Source organism: Herpailurus yagouaroundi, unplaced genomic scaffold (genome assembly GCF_014898765.1).
Source record: "Herpailurus yagouaroundi ecotype Mexico unplaced genomic scaffold, PumYag 28, whole genome shotgun sequence".
NCBI classification, from domain to species: domain Eukaryota; kingdom Metazoa; phylum Chordata; class Mammalia; order Carnivora; family Felidae; genus Herpailurus; species Herpailurus yagouaroundi.
Window position 1 is genome coordinate 100,725,764 of NW_024412376.1, and position 16,949 is coordinate 100,742,712.

Sequence of the window (16,949 nt, forward strand, 5' to 3'; positions counted from 1 at the left end):
TATCGCCTGTGTATGATTTGCTTAATACAGTTACGTATATATATAAATAAAATATAGGGGTGCCTGAGTGGCTCAGTCAGTTAAGCCTCAGACTTTGGCTCAGGTCATGATCTTGAGGTACGTGAGTTCCAGTTCGAGCCCTGTGGTGGGCTCTGTGCTGACAGCTTGGAGCCTGGAGCCTGCTTCCGATTCTGTGAATTCCTCTCTCTCTGCCACTACCCCTGCTCATGCGGGGTCTCAAAAATGAATAAACATTAAAACAACAACAACAAAAAGAGAATATAGGAGTATATAGCTTATTTATTCTGAGAGAGAGAGAGAGAGGAGAGAGTGTGCATGTGAGGGGGAGGGAAGGAGGGAGAGAGAGAAGAGAAACTCTTAAGCCAGTTCCTGCTGTGAGGTGCAGAGCCTCACCCAGGGCTTAATCCTACCAACCTTGTGCTCATTACCTGAGCTGAAACCAAGAGTCAGAAGCTCAACCAGCTGAACCACCCAAGCACCCCAAGATTGTATTTTTAAGACATTTTCAGAATTTCATCTGTATTTTTGAATTTTAATTATTCTGTAAATTCGGCTAGCTTGATTAATAGCAAAAAATAGGTATTTTAAAACATCTTGAGATTTTTGGGTAGTGTCCAATTAATACACATTTATTTAATTACATAGTGGAAAAAATACTTATGTTTTCAGAGTTCTTTACTGTATTTTACACTACTCTGTCTCTCCAGAGCCTGGGCACATACGAAATCGGCAAATAATTACTGTTGACTAAAGAAGTACCTAAAAACTTAATTTTCTTCTAGTTGTATCGAGGAAGCTGCAAATCTGAAAGCCCAAATAAGCTAGTTTCCAGCCACCACATCTGGGATTTTTAATAGGTCTATTAAAGAACTTTACTGTTATCCTGCAAGAAACGCTTAGCGGTTCTTTTAAAAACCAGATCCCACAAGACAAGAAGCTCAGAAACCTTGTAAAGACTCACAGCATTTATATATTCTAATTAGTATAAGGACTAAAAAAACATTAAATGAAATGAACCCCTGGTTGACCTCACACACTTCCTAATTCCGTATTTTTCAAAGAATTGAGCTTTTAGGATCTTCAAATAAATCGAGCAAAACAATCCCTGATCTTTGAAATATGCCAGTTACCTGCTTCTTTTGACGAAAAATTTCAGGAGAAAAACAGGCAAGCAAAAATCTTACTTGTAAAGTAAACTTAAAAGAAAAAGGAGCCCTAATCCTCAGCGGCTTCAGTCGGCCCGCCTGAGGTCGGGAAGCTCAGCGGCGGCAGCCGGGGAAACCTCAATGTCACCCGGTCGCGGGCAACTACCGCTGGCGGAGGAGCTGCGGCAGTCCGTGCACACCCGCCGCTTGGCGCACGGCGAGCGTCTCCAGGTGCCGCGGTGGACAGAGCCAGAGTCACGGGGCCACCAGCTCAAGGTAGCCTCCTTCCTCCAGCTAGGCACTACGAGACAGGAGCCGCCGGGTGTGCGCCTCCCCCCCCCCCCCAACCCCTACGCCACAGGCGCACGGGGCACAGTCGCCTACTGGGAAGTGCTGCCACACCCCACCCCGACGCCGCGACTCCGGCTCGCAGCTGGGGGGGTGGGTGGGCCGACTCCAGGAACCCTTGCAAGGGCGGGGGCGAGGGAGCGGGCCCCTCTAGCTGCGTCTTCGAAACAGCGTTCCTTGTTCTCGATGGTCCCCGCGCGGCGGCCTTATGGAACGCAACTTCCGGTTCCTTTTAAAGGCCCCAAGCTGTGCGGCGCGTGAGGGGAAGGTATAAAAGGGAACGAGAGGGCGGGCCCGAAAAGGAAGAGGAAAAAAAGCTAGCGGTAGAGGGGGCGGGGAGGCGCAAAGGGCGCGCTCTCGCGTCACGTGACCGGGACGCGCCGTTCTTCCGTCGGCCATTTTAGGTGGTCCGCGGCGGCGCCATTAAAGCGAGGAGGAGGCAAGAGCGGCCGCCGCTGCTGCTTATTCTTTTTTAGTGCAGCTAGAGAGAGCGGGAGTGCGCGCTGCGCGAGTGTGGGAGGCGAGGGGGGCAGGCCAGGGAGAGGCGCAGGAGCCTTTGCAGCCGCGCGCGCCTTCTCTATCTTGTTGTGTGCCTCGCGCGGTAGAGCGGGCGCGCGGCAGCGGCGGGGATTACTTTGCTGCTAGTTTCGGTTCGCGGCAGCGGCGGGTGTAGTCTCGGCGGCGGCGGAGGCAGTAAGCACTATGTCGGAGGAGCAGTTCGGCGGGGACGGGGCGGCGGCGGCGGCAACGGCGGCGGTAGGCGGCTCGGCAGGCGAGCAAGAGGGAGCCATGGTGGCGGCGGCGCAGGGGGCAGCGGCGGCGGCGGGAAGTGGAGCCGGGACCGGGGGCGGAACCGCGGCTGGAGGCACCGAAGGGGGCAGCGCCGAGTCGGAAGGGGCGAAGATCGATGCCAGTAAGAACGAGGAGGATGAAGGGTGAGTAAGGGGCGACCCGGGATAGTCAGGCCCAACTAGTCCCCCTCCCCCTCCTTATCCCCCCGCCATTAGGCCTCGTTCCCGCTCTCTGCCCGCCCTCCAGCCCTCCGTGCAGTCTTCTTGCACAGTTCTCTTCTCTATGCTGGGTTCCCCGGGGCTTTCGTTTCCTTCTCCCCCTGCCTGCTTATCGCCCCCTCCCCCATCACACACGTTTCCACCTTTAGCCGTCACCATGCTGCTCCCTGGCCCGCCCTCCTTCCCTCCCTCGCCTTGGGTCTCCTCCCACTGACTTAGCCGCCAGGATTTTTTCCCGCCTGTCGAGGGGTACCTTTTTTCTTGCCCCACTGTCCCATTTCTTCCTTGTTTTATAAAGTCCCAACCATAAAGGTAGACTCGGAAGCTTTTATGCCGGGATCTAAGGTTTATTTGGTGCGTCCACTTTAGCATCCCCAGACGTTGCGATTCGTTTATAAGCGCATGCTTTGGGGAACGTGTAAGCTGCCCACTCAGCTCCTCCCGCCTCGGCTTCAGGCCGAATGTTTTCTTAGTATTTTGGATAAGTTTGGTTTCAGTCTCTTCGATTTTCCACAATACGTTATGGAACTACAGCTTGAGTACATAGGCCCTACTTTTCAGCCTACGGAACATATTGGGCCTGGTGAGATTCCCTGAATCGCTTGTTGGTACGTTGGCTTTTGCTTTATGGGCTTTGGTTAAGTTCCTTGCCGGCGGGGCCTGCACTTGACTGGAGCTCTTTCTAGCTCGGCTAGCTGGCTGCCCTTCCCCCACCCCGCGGAGTTATTCTAACCGCGCACCCTTTTCGCGCCCTCAGCTATTGGATTCCCTAACTGTTCTTCCTGATCGTAACCTTACTTTTCATGTGCAGTTTCCATTTTTTTTTTTTTTTTTAACCCCATCCCCGTGGCCAGGATCCTTTTTTGGTCTCTCTTGATTTCTCCTTCCCGCTCTCTTACCCACTGTTAAAGGAGGCCTACCAGCCTTCTTTCATAAAAATGAACTCTTTATTGTGCTGTGGCATGATTTTTTTTTTTTTTGCAGGTTTAAGTACTGACTTGCCTCCCTCCATTCGGAATAAGTTGTATATACTATTTAAAGCTGCATTTGATCTACTAGAGTGCAGCATTTGGGAGCGGAAGCATAATACAGGAGTTAGCAGGAGGGACTAAATCGGGGTTCTTGGTTAGGTTTTCTTACTCCCGTTACCGACCGCTGTTCTTGGGTTAACGCTTCCATTCCTTTTTGTAATGGGTTATGTGTGTCATTCTTTTTTTTTTTTTTTTTTCCTTCACTATAACAAGGAGAACGGTGTGGAAAGTAAAAGCAGTAAGATGTCGTTTTGATCCAGTATTAGAAAACATGATTTCCTTTATTGGGAAAGAACACTAGATTTGGAGGGTGGGAAAGAGAAGCACCTTAGAATGTCGAGTTTAATAATCTCAGCCTAGGCAGACTTGTCAGGCTGATTGTGCTGGCTTTGGGAGAATGGAGGTGGGATGGGAAACTAGCTTTTCTTAGTTAATTTTGAATTGCATATGGTTTAAGAAAGGAATATGTTAAATATTTGGAAACTTAAACCTTTAACATTTTGGTTTTTATTTCTGAATTCTGTTCTTTGGACAGAGGCACCAAAATGATTAATTGTATAACGTGCTGTTTGGGGCAGGCTTTAGCCCTGATTTTTCAAATCACAAAGCAGCTGCCTTTGTAGTTTCCTACTGTTGAACTGAAGTGTAAATGAATTAAAGTTTTTAGCCCTAACAATGTCAAAAACTAAAACTAGAATTTTGATTGGTTGCTGTACCGGTTGTTAATTCCCTAGCCATTCAAACTCCTCCCCACGACACTCTGAAGCAGCGACGGCACAGCGGGAAGAATGGTAAAACTTTTAAATTTTATTTCTGTATTATAAAGGTTTCAGTAGTCATAACATGCAGAGGCTGTGTATTGGTTAGTTGCCCATTGATCCCCAGGAAATTCTAGACCTAGTACAGTAGGATATCTTGTGCCTGGGATATAAAACCTTTTTAGGCATCGTGTGTGATCTTTGGGCAAAATTAATGCCATTACATGGTTTTTGGTCTGTGGTAATGCATGTAATTGTGGTTTGGTTAAATAAAACTTAATATAATTAGTAATATTTTTATATTTGAACAAGAAAATATAGTACAGTAATTTTAAATTTGATTTCTTTTTTTAGGACAGATATGTTTGTTGGATGTCTAAGTTTAATGTTAAATGGGAAGGTTACTTGATACAAAATCTTGTGTGTTTAAAATGTCTTGCATGTTCTACTGAAATATTTTGGATATGTGAAAAGTAAAACAATTTTTAAAGTAGCGTGTGTATGTATTGTGCAAAAATTTATTTATTTATCTCCAGCCATATTTGTAAGTAGAACTTGGATAACGATTGGATATGTACTAATCAGAGGCGGGCTGATGTGGCTTTTCACTACATTCAGCTCTTACGAGATTTTTTATTTTCAGTGTGATTTGGTTGGAATGTTAATTACAGTTGGTTGGTTCACATGTAGCTGAAATTGCATGACTTTTTCTTGGAAGGCTGGTAGATTATTGTTCTTTTTATCCCTCGTTTCCCCTAAATGTCCATCTTTCTGCTTTTAGGATTGATTATATTTGAGTTTTCCAGGAGTTTGTATCCACCACCACTGGAGTTTAGAGGACCAGTAATTTGTAGATAGTTGACTTAGAGCTGTACAAACTACATTCTATTTGAAGAATCCAATTGGGATAACATTTAAATTTTATACGAGCTTTACTTACTAGTATATTCTCATCTACTGAAATCTGTCCAGTTTTACATTGCAGATAAAGCAGACTGGAAATAGGCAAAAGGGAAAAGTAAAAAGACTGGGGTTAGTTTGACATACAAAATAAGACACTTTTGATGAAAATAATCCACTTGGCACTGTGATTGTTCATTTTCACTGTTAATTGTGTCAAATTAAGTAAGATTAAACTGTTACTCTTGACTTTTTTACTCTATTACATATTTTAAATCTTACATAAGCAGTTCAGTGATTAGAAAGGACCATAAACTTAGGTCTCAGATCATTGTTATGATTCTTGTAAGAATTACTCTTGCCCTGCTACCCAATAATGTAACTTCACAAGTTTTTTGAACAACCTCTTAAGGAAAAATGGACAATTAAATATTGATAGTGAAAGTTTTAGATTATGACCTCTTCTAATTTTCTGCAAGTAGGATTTAACAGAGTTTCATTCTAAGTTAAGCAAGTTTACATTTAACAAATAATCTTTGTTTTAGAGTTTAGTATTTGACTTTTTAAAGTTACTGCCTGATCAGCCAGCCTCATCCTGTTTCAGATACTATTGTTTTCTTTTTGGTTTGTGTACTTGCCCACTCTCTGTTCCTTTCTGTCTCCCAGTTTGAGGGATATCGTGCAGCAGTTTCATAATAGTCTGAGGAGTGAGGATAAGACTGGGTCTACTAGATCTAAAATCATCTGAATTTAGTTTCTTAAACACATTTGGTTTGCATTAGTTTTTATAATTTTAACTTGAATAAAGTGATTACATTTCAATCCTAAAAATATTTAAAAAACGAGTTTGTTGTGGACTTAAAGTTTGTTTTTTTAAAGTTTTAATTTTGAGAGAGCATGAGTGGGGGGATGAGCAGAGAGGGGGAGAGAGAATCCCAAGCAGGCTCTGAGCAGGCTCTGTCCTGTCAGCGTGGAGCCCCACGTGGGGCTTGATCCCACAGTGAGACCATGACCTGAGCCAAATTCAAGAGTCATACACTTAACTAAGCCACCCAGATACCCCAAAGTTCTTTTTTTTTTAATGTTGAGTATAAGAATAAACAGTTGTTCTTAGGAGGGCATTCCTGTTACACTTCTTGTGGATGTTTCCACACTTAAGACCTTTACAGTAATTATTTCTGTAATAAAATGCTTTTCTCAGTTCACCTTATTTTTATCTTTCCAACTCAACATTCCTTGTTTTTACTTTTAAGCAATTGCACTGGAATTTCCCATTTTGGTGTGGGCTCATGTTCTTTACTGGGCTTCAGTTCTTTTAGAGTAGGTAACAAAATTTTGTGTTGGTCAAAATATACACGTCATACAGTAAGCTACTGGAGGAGAGTTTGTTTCAAGATCAGTGGGAAACTATAATACTGTGTTAGCTTTCAGACAGTTTTATAAGGTAGGTACATTGACTTGCCCGCATTGGACTGGACAGAAAGCAAAAATAGTTCCATTCGGTTATCAGCCAAAATACAGCAGTACTTTTCTAACAGGGCAGTAGATCTAGTCCTATAACCATTAGCATATAAACTAAAGTGTGATTTTTTTTTGTTTGGGAATTTTGTGAATTTTACTGTCGGTTGACTGCTGTCTGATTTTTAAGAAATGGTCATACATGTTTTTAAGTATTTGAGATTATTATCTATACCCTATTGCTTTTGGGGCATTCTGAACGTCGCTTTCTAAAACACTTTTAGAGCAGTCTCATACCTAATTTACTGGCCTTTAATTCAGTCAATTTGGGTTTACTGTAAAAGTTGAGACCCTGAGTAGATGGTCTGAATTTTAGTGTTCTTTGGGACCTTTGATAAGTTTCTAGTGTTAAAATTGCAGAAATTAATGCTCCCAAGTCTCAAGATGGTGAACATGTAAAGGAGGAGTATTAAATTCTTTTCATTTCAAAATCTTTAATATGGAAAATACTAAAAATCCACTGACCTTTAGGGTTTGGAATTAGAGAAAATCATTGAGGATTTTCAGTGCTGTCTTTTGAGATAAATACTTGGCCTTAGGCCTGGGTTTTTCCCTCAAATCATGTGATCTCTTCTATAAGTATATTTACTGTGTATTTTTTTTTTTTTTTTTTTTTTTTTTTTACTGTTTTCTGTTTGAGAGTGAGTGAAAGAGCGTGTGAGTGGAGGAAGGGCAGAGAATCCCAAGCAGGCCCCCATCTCATGATCTTGCAACTGCGAGCTCATGACCTGAGCCGCTGTTAAGAGTGGATGCTCAACCGACTAAGCCACCCAGGTGCCCCTTTACTGTGTATTTTTAACATTGTCTGGCTCTTCTGTTCCCTGCAAGGCTGCTCTAATATAAGAAAGTTTTGAATCCACTATTGGGATTTGTGGTTTATGGCCAATATGGAGAATTAGTTTTAGTCTTCAGGTGATAATGTGTTATGCTTGAAAGCATTTTAAAAGGAGTAGAATAATAACTTTTTTCCTATTCCACTCAAAGCTGTGCACTTCAAGTGTGTGTGCAGATTGACAAATGGAATGAAATATAACTCTGTTAGTCCAGGTTTTATTTGACTTTAGTTCTGCTTCAACATTTTAGTAGATAGGGCACTGAACTGGATGCTGGAAGCGTGGGATCTTTTTCTGTTACTTCACTTCAAACAGTGTGGTTTCAGGTAATATAACCTGTTTGTTACTTGGTTTGCTGATCTATGTGTTGGAAACAATGCTCATCACAGGAAGATTGACCACATAGCCTGCTTTCATAGCTTGTGTGTGTTTATCCGGTGCCTTAATAGTTGATACTGCCAGTGATTTACTCCTGTGGAGTAAAGGTAAGCATGTTTTAGTTTCTGGAGTATTAAATTGTATATTGGAGCTAGATATTCAAGACTATTTGGGGGTGGGGAGACTTTATTACTGGTAGTGTTTGGCCAATAATCAAGGTGATAGTTTAAGTATTGGTCATGTCTTGTAAACTCCTGCTTATCTGGATTTGAAATACCACACAGTTCAAGCTAGGAAATTCTCCCTCTCCCCCTTTAGTCTTGTAAGAAACACAAATGAAAAATTACTAGCAAATATACTCAAAAAGCAACCAATAGGCATTGTCATGGAAGCAATCTTCTATAATTTTTCTTTTCTACTGTTAAAAAGTAATGTGATTTTAAAGCATTGCAAGAGTCTTAAAATTTCATCAAGAAAGGCAAAAATCATTTTCTCAGTTCAGTGTTGATGTCTAAATTGATTTCCAATGGAAAACTACAGAATTGTGAGTGTGTAGTAATCTCAGTTAACCAGAACTTTAACCTCTAGGTTAAGGAAACCCCATTCCTTAACCTTCAGGTAGATGGGAGTTTACCTTTTAAAGCTGATCGAGAGATTATTTTAAAAGCAAAATTACAGGAAGTCATTCTTTCCTTGGAATGAAAGGAAAAAGGGGAGAATTTTGGGTTGAACATTTAAAAACTGTCATTTTATTAGTTATGTTTTCAACTTAATTATCTTTTTTAGTCATATAAGTTCATTCTAAAGGATGAAGTAGCACTGAGACTTCATATACTAGGCTAGAGGAGTTAATCTTTACTGACTTATTAAAAGTTTGTCAGTCTGTTTCCAAAGGTATTTTTTATACAAATTGTAAAATGATTACCCTACCATATGGTGTCATCTGGTTGTAAAAAGTAACCCCTGCCCCCCGTTATAGGTAACTAGTTACTTAACTTTAAATGTATACTTTCTAAGGAAAAATACTGATTTTACTCATGTTGGTGGGATTTCATTATATTTTGTCATTTTAGGATTTTAAATGAATAATTGTAATGATAACACACTAGAAAATATAAATAAGAATTGGTGGCTTACTTGAGTAATATTCTGAAAGGTGACAGTGATTGGCCAGTCATGTTATGTACTTGACATTTCTGTTGTGTTTTTTAAACTGTCAGAACTTGTTATGAAACCACATACAGGAGTTGTTAGGAAGTGTTTGAAAATTACAGAATATTTTTTTTGACCCTATTTCAAAATTGAGAGTGTAATGGTGTTTATCATTTTGCCTTGAAAAAGGTGTTTCAACTTCTTAGGAGAAGGACTTTTTAAATAAAGTAACTATTGACTTTGGAGTGTTAAACCTAGTGATCTCAGTACAGAGAATGTTTTTTTTGGGTGTGAAAAACCGTATTAAATCAATATTTCTATCAGCCCTGTTGCATATGTATTACCTCTTCTAATTTGAAATTAATTCCTTACTAAACTTGGTGTTTATGTGGAGTACAGACAAGTCCTCAAGATGATTTTTTAACTACATTTTGAGTTTTTTAGACAATCTAATTTCTAGTCTGTATTTTTTACATGGGATATTTAAACATCTCTGGATTACTTTTAAGTATTTAATATTGAAAATAATCTTAGGATCCATTTATATGAAACCTCATTCTGGCCTTTTCCTGTTAATGTTGGCAACTTCATATAGCTCATGCAGATTTAAAAAAATTAAGCCTGTGAGTAAATGAAAACATTGCTTTATTAAGTTATTTTAAATTGTGCTCTGCCCCTTTTAAATAACTTTATATTGAATACGTGGGATGTTTCAGACTACGTTCTGTGCCCTTGAAGTGTACTTGCTTGTTTATTAATACTATTTTTCCTTTTGTAGTTTTTTTGTTTTGTTTTGTTTTAATGTTTATATTTTTGAGAGAGAGCATGAGTGGGGGGAGGGCAGAGAGAGAGAGGGAGACACAGAATCCAAAAGTAGGCTCCACGCTCTGAGCTGTCAGCACAGAGCCTGACGTGGGGCTCAAACTCACAAACTGAGATTCCTGAGCCAAAGTTGGATGTTTAACCAACTGAAGCCACCCAGGTGCCCCAATGCTATTTTTCTTTTTAAGTAAGCTCTACACGCGACATGGAGCTTGAACTCATAACCCTGAGGTCAAGATTGATTGGCATGCTGTGGGGACTGAGCCAGCCAGGTGCCCCTGTACTTGTTCATTTTATCCTTATTGAAGACTCATGAAATAGACTTTTAGTCCTCTCATTTACAGATGTGGAAACAATCATGGGTATTTGTTTTCCTGAGGGTCATACATATATTTAGTAAGTGGTGGGGGTAGTATATAAATTCAGGGGGTTTGGCTTACTACCTCTAAATTTACTTACTCTAGAAGAGGATGTCTCGCTAAGCAATCTTAAATTCCTAATGACATTGCATAGCATTTGGAGAGTCATCTGCACTGAGTTGTATAACTTTATGTCTGTTATTTAATATTATAACATGGTGTAATATCAATATCTGTAAAAAGCAAGCTTTCAGTTGTTAAGTTGGTGTTTTTTATATTTATTTACTTGTTTACTTACTATTTACTTGTTTACTTACTATTTAAAGTTTATTTTGAGAGAGAAAGTATGAGGGAGAGGGAGAGAGAATCTCAAGCAGGCTGTCTGCTGTCAGCTCAGAGCCCAGCTTAGAGCCCAGCTCAGAGCTCAGCCTGGCTCAGTCTTACAAACCATGAAATCATAACCTGAGCCGAAATTGAGAGCTGGACGCTTGACTGATTGAGTAACCCAGGTGCCTCATTGAGTAGGTGTTTTAAATTGAATACTGTATTGCCTCTTGGGTGCTCAGTAATTTATAGATAGGAATACAAAATTAAATGATGAGTTAACATTCTGTAGATGAAGGCCTGTTTTAATTAGGATTGTCAATTCACTTACAACTAAGAATCAAATTTTAAACTTGTAGGATTAGGGGCCCATTTTTGTTGCTATTTGAACAAGTCTTGTGACATTTTAACTTGGCTGTTTAGGATTTTTCTGAAGTTCGGTCTATCTCATTGTAAGTGTTTGCACAGCTCTGTAGGAGTGACAGTAACCTGAAACTTAGTCTTGAACCAAGGCAGCAGAGATAATCTGGACTAACAGGTGTGCTTTAAGCAAAATACAGAAAAGTAAAAGATAATTTAAATTGTATCTTCTCCCATCTCATAATTTGAGGGAGAGCTTGTCAGAATGCTAGTGTTCTGAGAGGCTAAAATAATTCCCATTTATCCAAAATTAAGATAATCGGCTCTTTCTTACTGTACTATTGTGGTGTGCCTATGAATGTGCTATATTTAACATGGAATGCATCTGGAACAGTAAATACATTGTAGTGTATTTACCTGTCTGGTTATCAGTTGTGCAGCAGCCTTCCTTGTTAGAGTAGGGAAAAAAAAAGTGCTTTGGGCTGCCAAAATGGTAATGCATTTGTCTCAAAGAAGAGTCACGTAGGCTCAGCGACTGTTTACTTGTTTTACTTTACACAAAATTCGCAAAGTTCAAGTGCTGGCTACCTAGCCACCCTACAAAGTGGTGGTGGGGGGCGGATTTAACAGCAACAGGTGATTAATCTGGCAAAAATGAATTATAGAACTTGTTAAAAGAAGTAAGAAATGAGATGCACTTAGTGTATTAATTGTCCTCTCATTTCAGAAGAGCCTTTGGGCATGCTAACAGTAGCTTAATATGAATTAGTGGTGACTGACCCATACAGTGTTAAATCATGATTACTGTATTTAAGAAGGCAGAAGTGTGTGTTGTAGAAAAAATACTCATCCCAAATAATGTAGAAATTGGAAGGCAGGCAGTGTTTTAAAGAAGGTGGAATATTTGGCTCATTCTCTAAAGGTGCTGGATAGCTGAAGTTTTACTGTGTGTTTCATTGTAGTTTTTGGGGAAATAATCCTCCTATGGAATATGTTGGCCAAAAATTTTGGGATTTGATTGTTGAGGAAAAACAACATCTTCAAGTGGCCTTTTAGCTTTAAGGTAGACACATTGAACAGCCCGAACTAACAATTGTATTAAAGGTGAGAAGTTTCTTTAGAGAGTTCTTTACTGGGCCAGTTGATGGGTTAGGATGCTTATCTATTTAAGAAAACGGACTTCCTATGCTGTGAAAAACATTTGGGGCTTGTGAATAGTAATGGAACATGCCTCAGTCTCATTCATAGGGTTATAATTTATTTTTTTGTAATTTTCTGTTTTTTTAATAATTTTTCTTTTTCTTTGTTTTTTCCTCAGTATGAGTTGGGGAGAGGGACAGAGGGGAAGAGAGACAGAATCTTAAACAGGCTTCATGTTTTGCACTAAGCCCGACTTGGGGCTCTGTCCCATGAACCTGGGATCATGACCTGAGCTGAAATCAAGAATTGGACATTTAAGTGAGCCACTCAGGCACCCCTTAAATAATTTTATTTTTTTTATAATTTTTTAAATTTGTTTTTTTAACGTATGTTTATTTATTTTGAGAGAGAGCGTGCACAAGCATGCAAGCAGAGGAGGCACAGAAAACGAGAATCCCAAGCAGGCTCCGTGCCAACAGCACAGAACCCAACTTGGGGGTTGATCTCACCATGAGATCTTGACCTGAGCTGGAATCAAGAGTCTGATGCTTAACCAACTGAGCCACCCAGGTGCCCCTTAAATAGTTTTAAATCAAGAACACTTATGTAAACTTTGCCTTGGAAGTTAAAGTCAAACTTAGTTCTGTCTTAATATCAGAGGAACAGATGAGACAATATTCATGCCTTTCAACTTTAGCTATTTATTTTATTTCATTTTATTTTATTTTATTTTATTTTATTTTATTTTTTAACATTTATTATGAGAGAGAGTACTTAAGCATGAGTGGGACAGGGGCAGAGTACTTGAGCATGAGTGGGACAGGGGCAGAGCCAGAGGGAGAGAGAATCCCAAGCAGACAGGGGGCCCTATCACTTGAGATCCTGACCTGAGCTGAAATTAAGAGTTGGGTGCTTAACTGTCTGAGCCACCCAGGCACCCCTCAACTTTAGTTTTTTTAAAAAAGGCTTTTGTTATTTATTTATTCTCTTCAGGCTGGAATCTCAAATTGTTAAATTATTGATGGAAAATTTTTTAATCCCAGAAGGTGGTAATTCATTAGTTAAATTTCAAATTGAAGTTGTTTCTGTTCTAGAATTGCCATTGATACCTGAGCAAGAGGTCATTGCATTATAGTTTGTTATTTCTCATTTATAAAAATATATCAGTGTCCCTACCTTGAAAAGATAAATGTTGCTAATGGACTTTCATCTCTGAAGGAAGTGCTCTGGTTCTTTAGGTTAAAATTAAAAGTAAAGTGTTTAAGGCATAAATTTAAGTGACAAGGATTGGATTTTAAAAGATGCATTATTTTAATGAAAGAAAATGTATTGAGAAAACTTTTTCCCCGTGAAATTTGCAATAATTAAAAATTATCTGTATATTATGGGTGTTTTCTTATGTTCATTTGATTATAAATATAAAAAGGGTTAATGTTACTTCAAGCATGAAGATTTTATTAAAGGAAGTCCTAAAAGTTAAGCATATAAATGACCCAGCTTCGCATTATTAATACATGTACTAGTTTGAAAACTTAATCTGAAATGGGAAACAAAGTATATACTTAAAGTCTTCTTGTGCACTGAAAGTTAAACTTTGTTGTTAAGAAGTTAAAAACAAGTCTATGGTGAGAAAGTAAGATCAGTAACACCTCAGTTAATCTGGCATCTTTAGGGGAGAAGCTGAACAAGATCTCCTTCCAGGGACACAATTGGCCTCTTGTTGCAGGAATTGGCTTTAGTGGCAATGTCCTAAATGCCCACAAGATGGAGATGTTTCCTGCTTTAATTTCTACCTGGAGCCAAAAGTTAGTATCACTTCCCTATCCTCACCCCAATTACAAAGATGAGAAATTGTTGAGCAAGCATGATTTTATTCCCTTAAAAGTTTTAGCCTTCACATAACAAATTCTGACAGTTTACCCTTAAAAAATCTCCAGTCCTGTCTCTTTAAAGGGTAGGTGGTATGTGTAAGCTCTTTGGGGCAGGCTAGGGGGTGGCAAAGGGGGCAGATGTCAAAGGAATCAGAGCTGCCAAGTCTGAGCATTATGGCATTTTGCTGTAATAAAAATAATACTTCACCTGAGAAAAATTTTTTTGAGTATGTATTTTTGGTCTTAAAGTGTTTTGGTGGTTTCCACTTACCACCTGTCACTTTTAGCATCTTCAAGGTTTAAATATTTTATTGCTGGTTAACTGAGGTTCTACTGTAAATAAATCATATAAGTTGATTAGTGGATTGTGCTTCAGTGGGTAATTCTTGTTCACTAAATTGTTCACGTTATTTTTGTCTTTATTAAAGACTCTTAGCAATCCAAAAACTTAAAACCTAATTTGTGAGACTTAGAATTTTCCATTTTATGTGCTAAGAGTTTTGTTAATGAGAGAGAATTACTGTTAAATAGAAAGGAGCTTCAGCATAGAAATATGCTGGTTGCTGTGATCAGTGGGGACTACGTAGCCTTTTTACAAGTTTAATGATTGGAAGGGAAATTTGAAGCTAAAATTCTGTGTTTTGCTTTTACCAATACTTAACCTGTAATTTAAGGAAGACTTAGATGTGCAGTATTTTTACTTTGGGATTACATTTATCTTTTTGGCAAGTCAAAAGAATTGGCTGCTTGCTCACTATTTTTGTAATTAGGCAGATAGCAGCAGTAATAAGCAAAACCTAACAACTGGAATGGGGTGTTCTTGATACATGATTATGTAGGAAGGACATTATTTAATACACTGCCCAATAAATTGGTGCAGTTTGGGAAAGGGATTACTGTTGTGGAAAAGTTTATTTGTTTTTAGCATTTTAATATTACTTTTTGTCTTTACAGGAAAATGTTTATAGGAGGCCTTAGCTGGGACACTACAAAGAAAGATCTGAAGGACTACTTCTCCAAATTTGGTGAAGTTGTAGACTGCACTCTGAAGTTAGATCCTATCACAGGGCGATCAAGGGGTTTTGGCTTTGTGCTATTTAAAGAGTCGGAGAGTGTAGATAAGGTAGTGTGTTATGTGTTCTGATCAGTTAATAATATAAGATGTGGATAGTTTGATAACACTAATTCGCCCATTTGTGATTTCCCCTTTTGCAGTATATGAAGCTAGAGCTATAGTTCTTAACCAATATATTTTATGAAGAGTCCTCTTTAATTGTTTACTGAATACCTTCTGTATGCCAGGCTCTACTAAATTGAAAAAATTAACTTTAAGAATACTGAGACTTAAAGACACCTAATTAAAGGGATGATCTGTGACAAGTTCACAAAAGTATAGATTTTGAAATTTCTTGGGCTAAGGGGAAATAGCAATCACGTTGATGTTGCTGACAGTTAATGGAGAGTTGGTTTTCTAGTAATTAAATGTTTCCCCTCCTCCCCATTCTTAACTGGCATTTAGGTTTGAACAGTTCTATATTAGCTGATGTCACATCACCACAGTTTGACTTCTTTAATCATAAGCAAGTCAGCATATACCTGGCATTAGCTATATTTATTTAACTATAATTATTAAGTTAAGTTAATAATCTGAACTTAAATTAAGGTACATACTTAAAATGAAAAACTTCAATTTCCCTAGGTCATGGATCAGAAAGAACATAAATTGAATGGGAAGGTGATTGATCCTAAAAGGGCCAAAGCCATGAAAACAAAAGAGCCTGTTAAAAAAATTTTTGTTGGTGGCCTTTCTCCAGATACACCTGAAGAGAAAATAAGGGAGTACTTTGGTGGTTTTGGTGAGGTATGTGATCATGTTTTGACCCAATTTTTTTCAAAATTAATGTGAATATAATTGTCACATTATATTTTCAAAGTTGTTTTGAAGTTTGGGCTGATTATGTGATTTGTTTTGAAAGCAGGATATTGTAAATACTTCCATTAGCACATCTTTGAAGGTTAGATGATTGTATTTTTTTCATACATTGAAGGTACAGAGTACGCAAAGATGTAACAGACGTTCTTACCTTGAGGAACTTACCAGATTAGTAGAAGAAATAAAAATATAAACATGAGGAAGAAATCCAGGTTGGATTACCTGAGATAATAGAAGGAAATGGTTCAGTTGAGACTAGGAAAGAAATGAATTCTTAAGAATAAGGTGTAGTGCCTTCTCAATTTAAAAACATACATGTGCAATTTTTATGTCTAATTACAGACTTAGAGAAACTGAAGTTCCTTTTGTGAAGTAATGGGTTAAAGCTAAGATGAGAAGTTTGTGGCCTTGCTTGCCAGATACAGCCTGCAGACACTTCTTTTGCTTGATTTTAAACAGAAGATGTTTTGTTAATATTTAGGTTGAGATATTTCCCACAAATACCTGGATATGTAGCATTTCTTACATATTTGCAACAGCAAGCAACATTGGAATTGCCTTCTTATATGGGCAGCAGCCATCTAAGATGAGAGTAGTAGCTTCCCCCTTTGGTTAGTCATATGTGGTCCTCCCCACTTCCCATTTTCTCCCAAATGCAGTCATCTTTATTCTGTTTTTCTTAAAATTGACTGTTGCCTTCTGTTCTTGGTTGGCATTTGAATATGTGACCCTTGAATGAGGTAGCAAATGTCAGTATCCTGGGAAGCTTATTTTTATAAATAGATTTGAAGACTTAGGTGGACTGGATATTTTTATTGGAAGAATTCTTTCAAAAGATTAGAATAAACAGGGAGAGAGACTGCAGAATAGAATTTGAGGGCCAAACATGTTTTTTTTGTGCATTTTTCCCCACTAAACTTGTGCTTTTATTGTCAGTCACATGCAAACTAAGGTATTAAAACTTATTTTTGATCTCAGGTGGAATCCATAGAGCTCCCTATGGACAACAAGACCAATAAGAGGCGTGGATTCTGCTTTATTACCTT

At 38.9% G+C, this 16,949-nt stretch overlaps 1 protein-coding gene across 6 annotated transcripts in view; it reads left to right on the forward strand.

The window, feature by feature from the left end:
* The first annotated feature begins 1,893 nt into the window (after window positions 1-1,893).
* Window positions 1,894-16,949, forward strand: part of HNRNPD (heterogeneous nuclear ribonucleoprotein D) — an 18,657-nt gene continuing 3,601 nt past the window's right edge. The window contains exons 1-5 of one of the 6 annotated variants that reach the window (XR_005791997.1): window positions 1,894-2,449; window positions 4,290-4,346; window positions 14,925-15,093; window positions 15,670-15,831; window positions 16,882-16,949. The exon at window positions 16,882-16,949 is cut by the window's right edge and continues 64 nt beyond it. Coding sequence is in view for 4 of the 6 variants with exons in the window: in XM_040479998.1 (XP_040335932.1) it covers window positions 2,217-2,449; window positions 4,290-4,346; window positions 14,925-15,093; window positions 15,670-15,831; window positions 16,882-16,949 (689 nt within the window). In the remaining 2 variants the exon portion in view is untranslated. The remainder of the gene's footprint in view (window positions 2,450-4,289; window positions 4,347-14,924; window positions 15,094-15,669; window positions 15,832-16,881) is intronic. The other 5 variants (XM_040479998.1, XR_005792002.1, XM_040480022.1 and 2 more) reach the window with 5 other exon arrangements.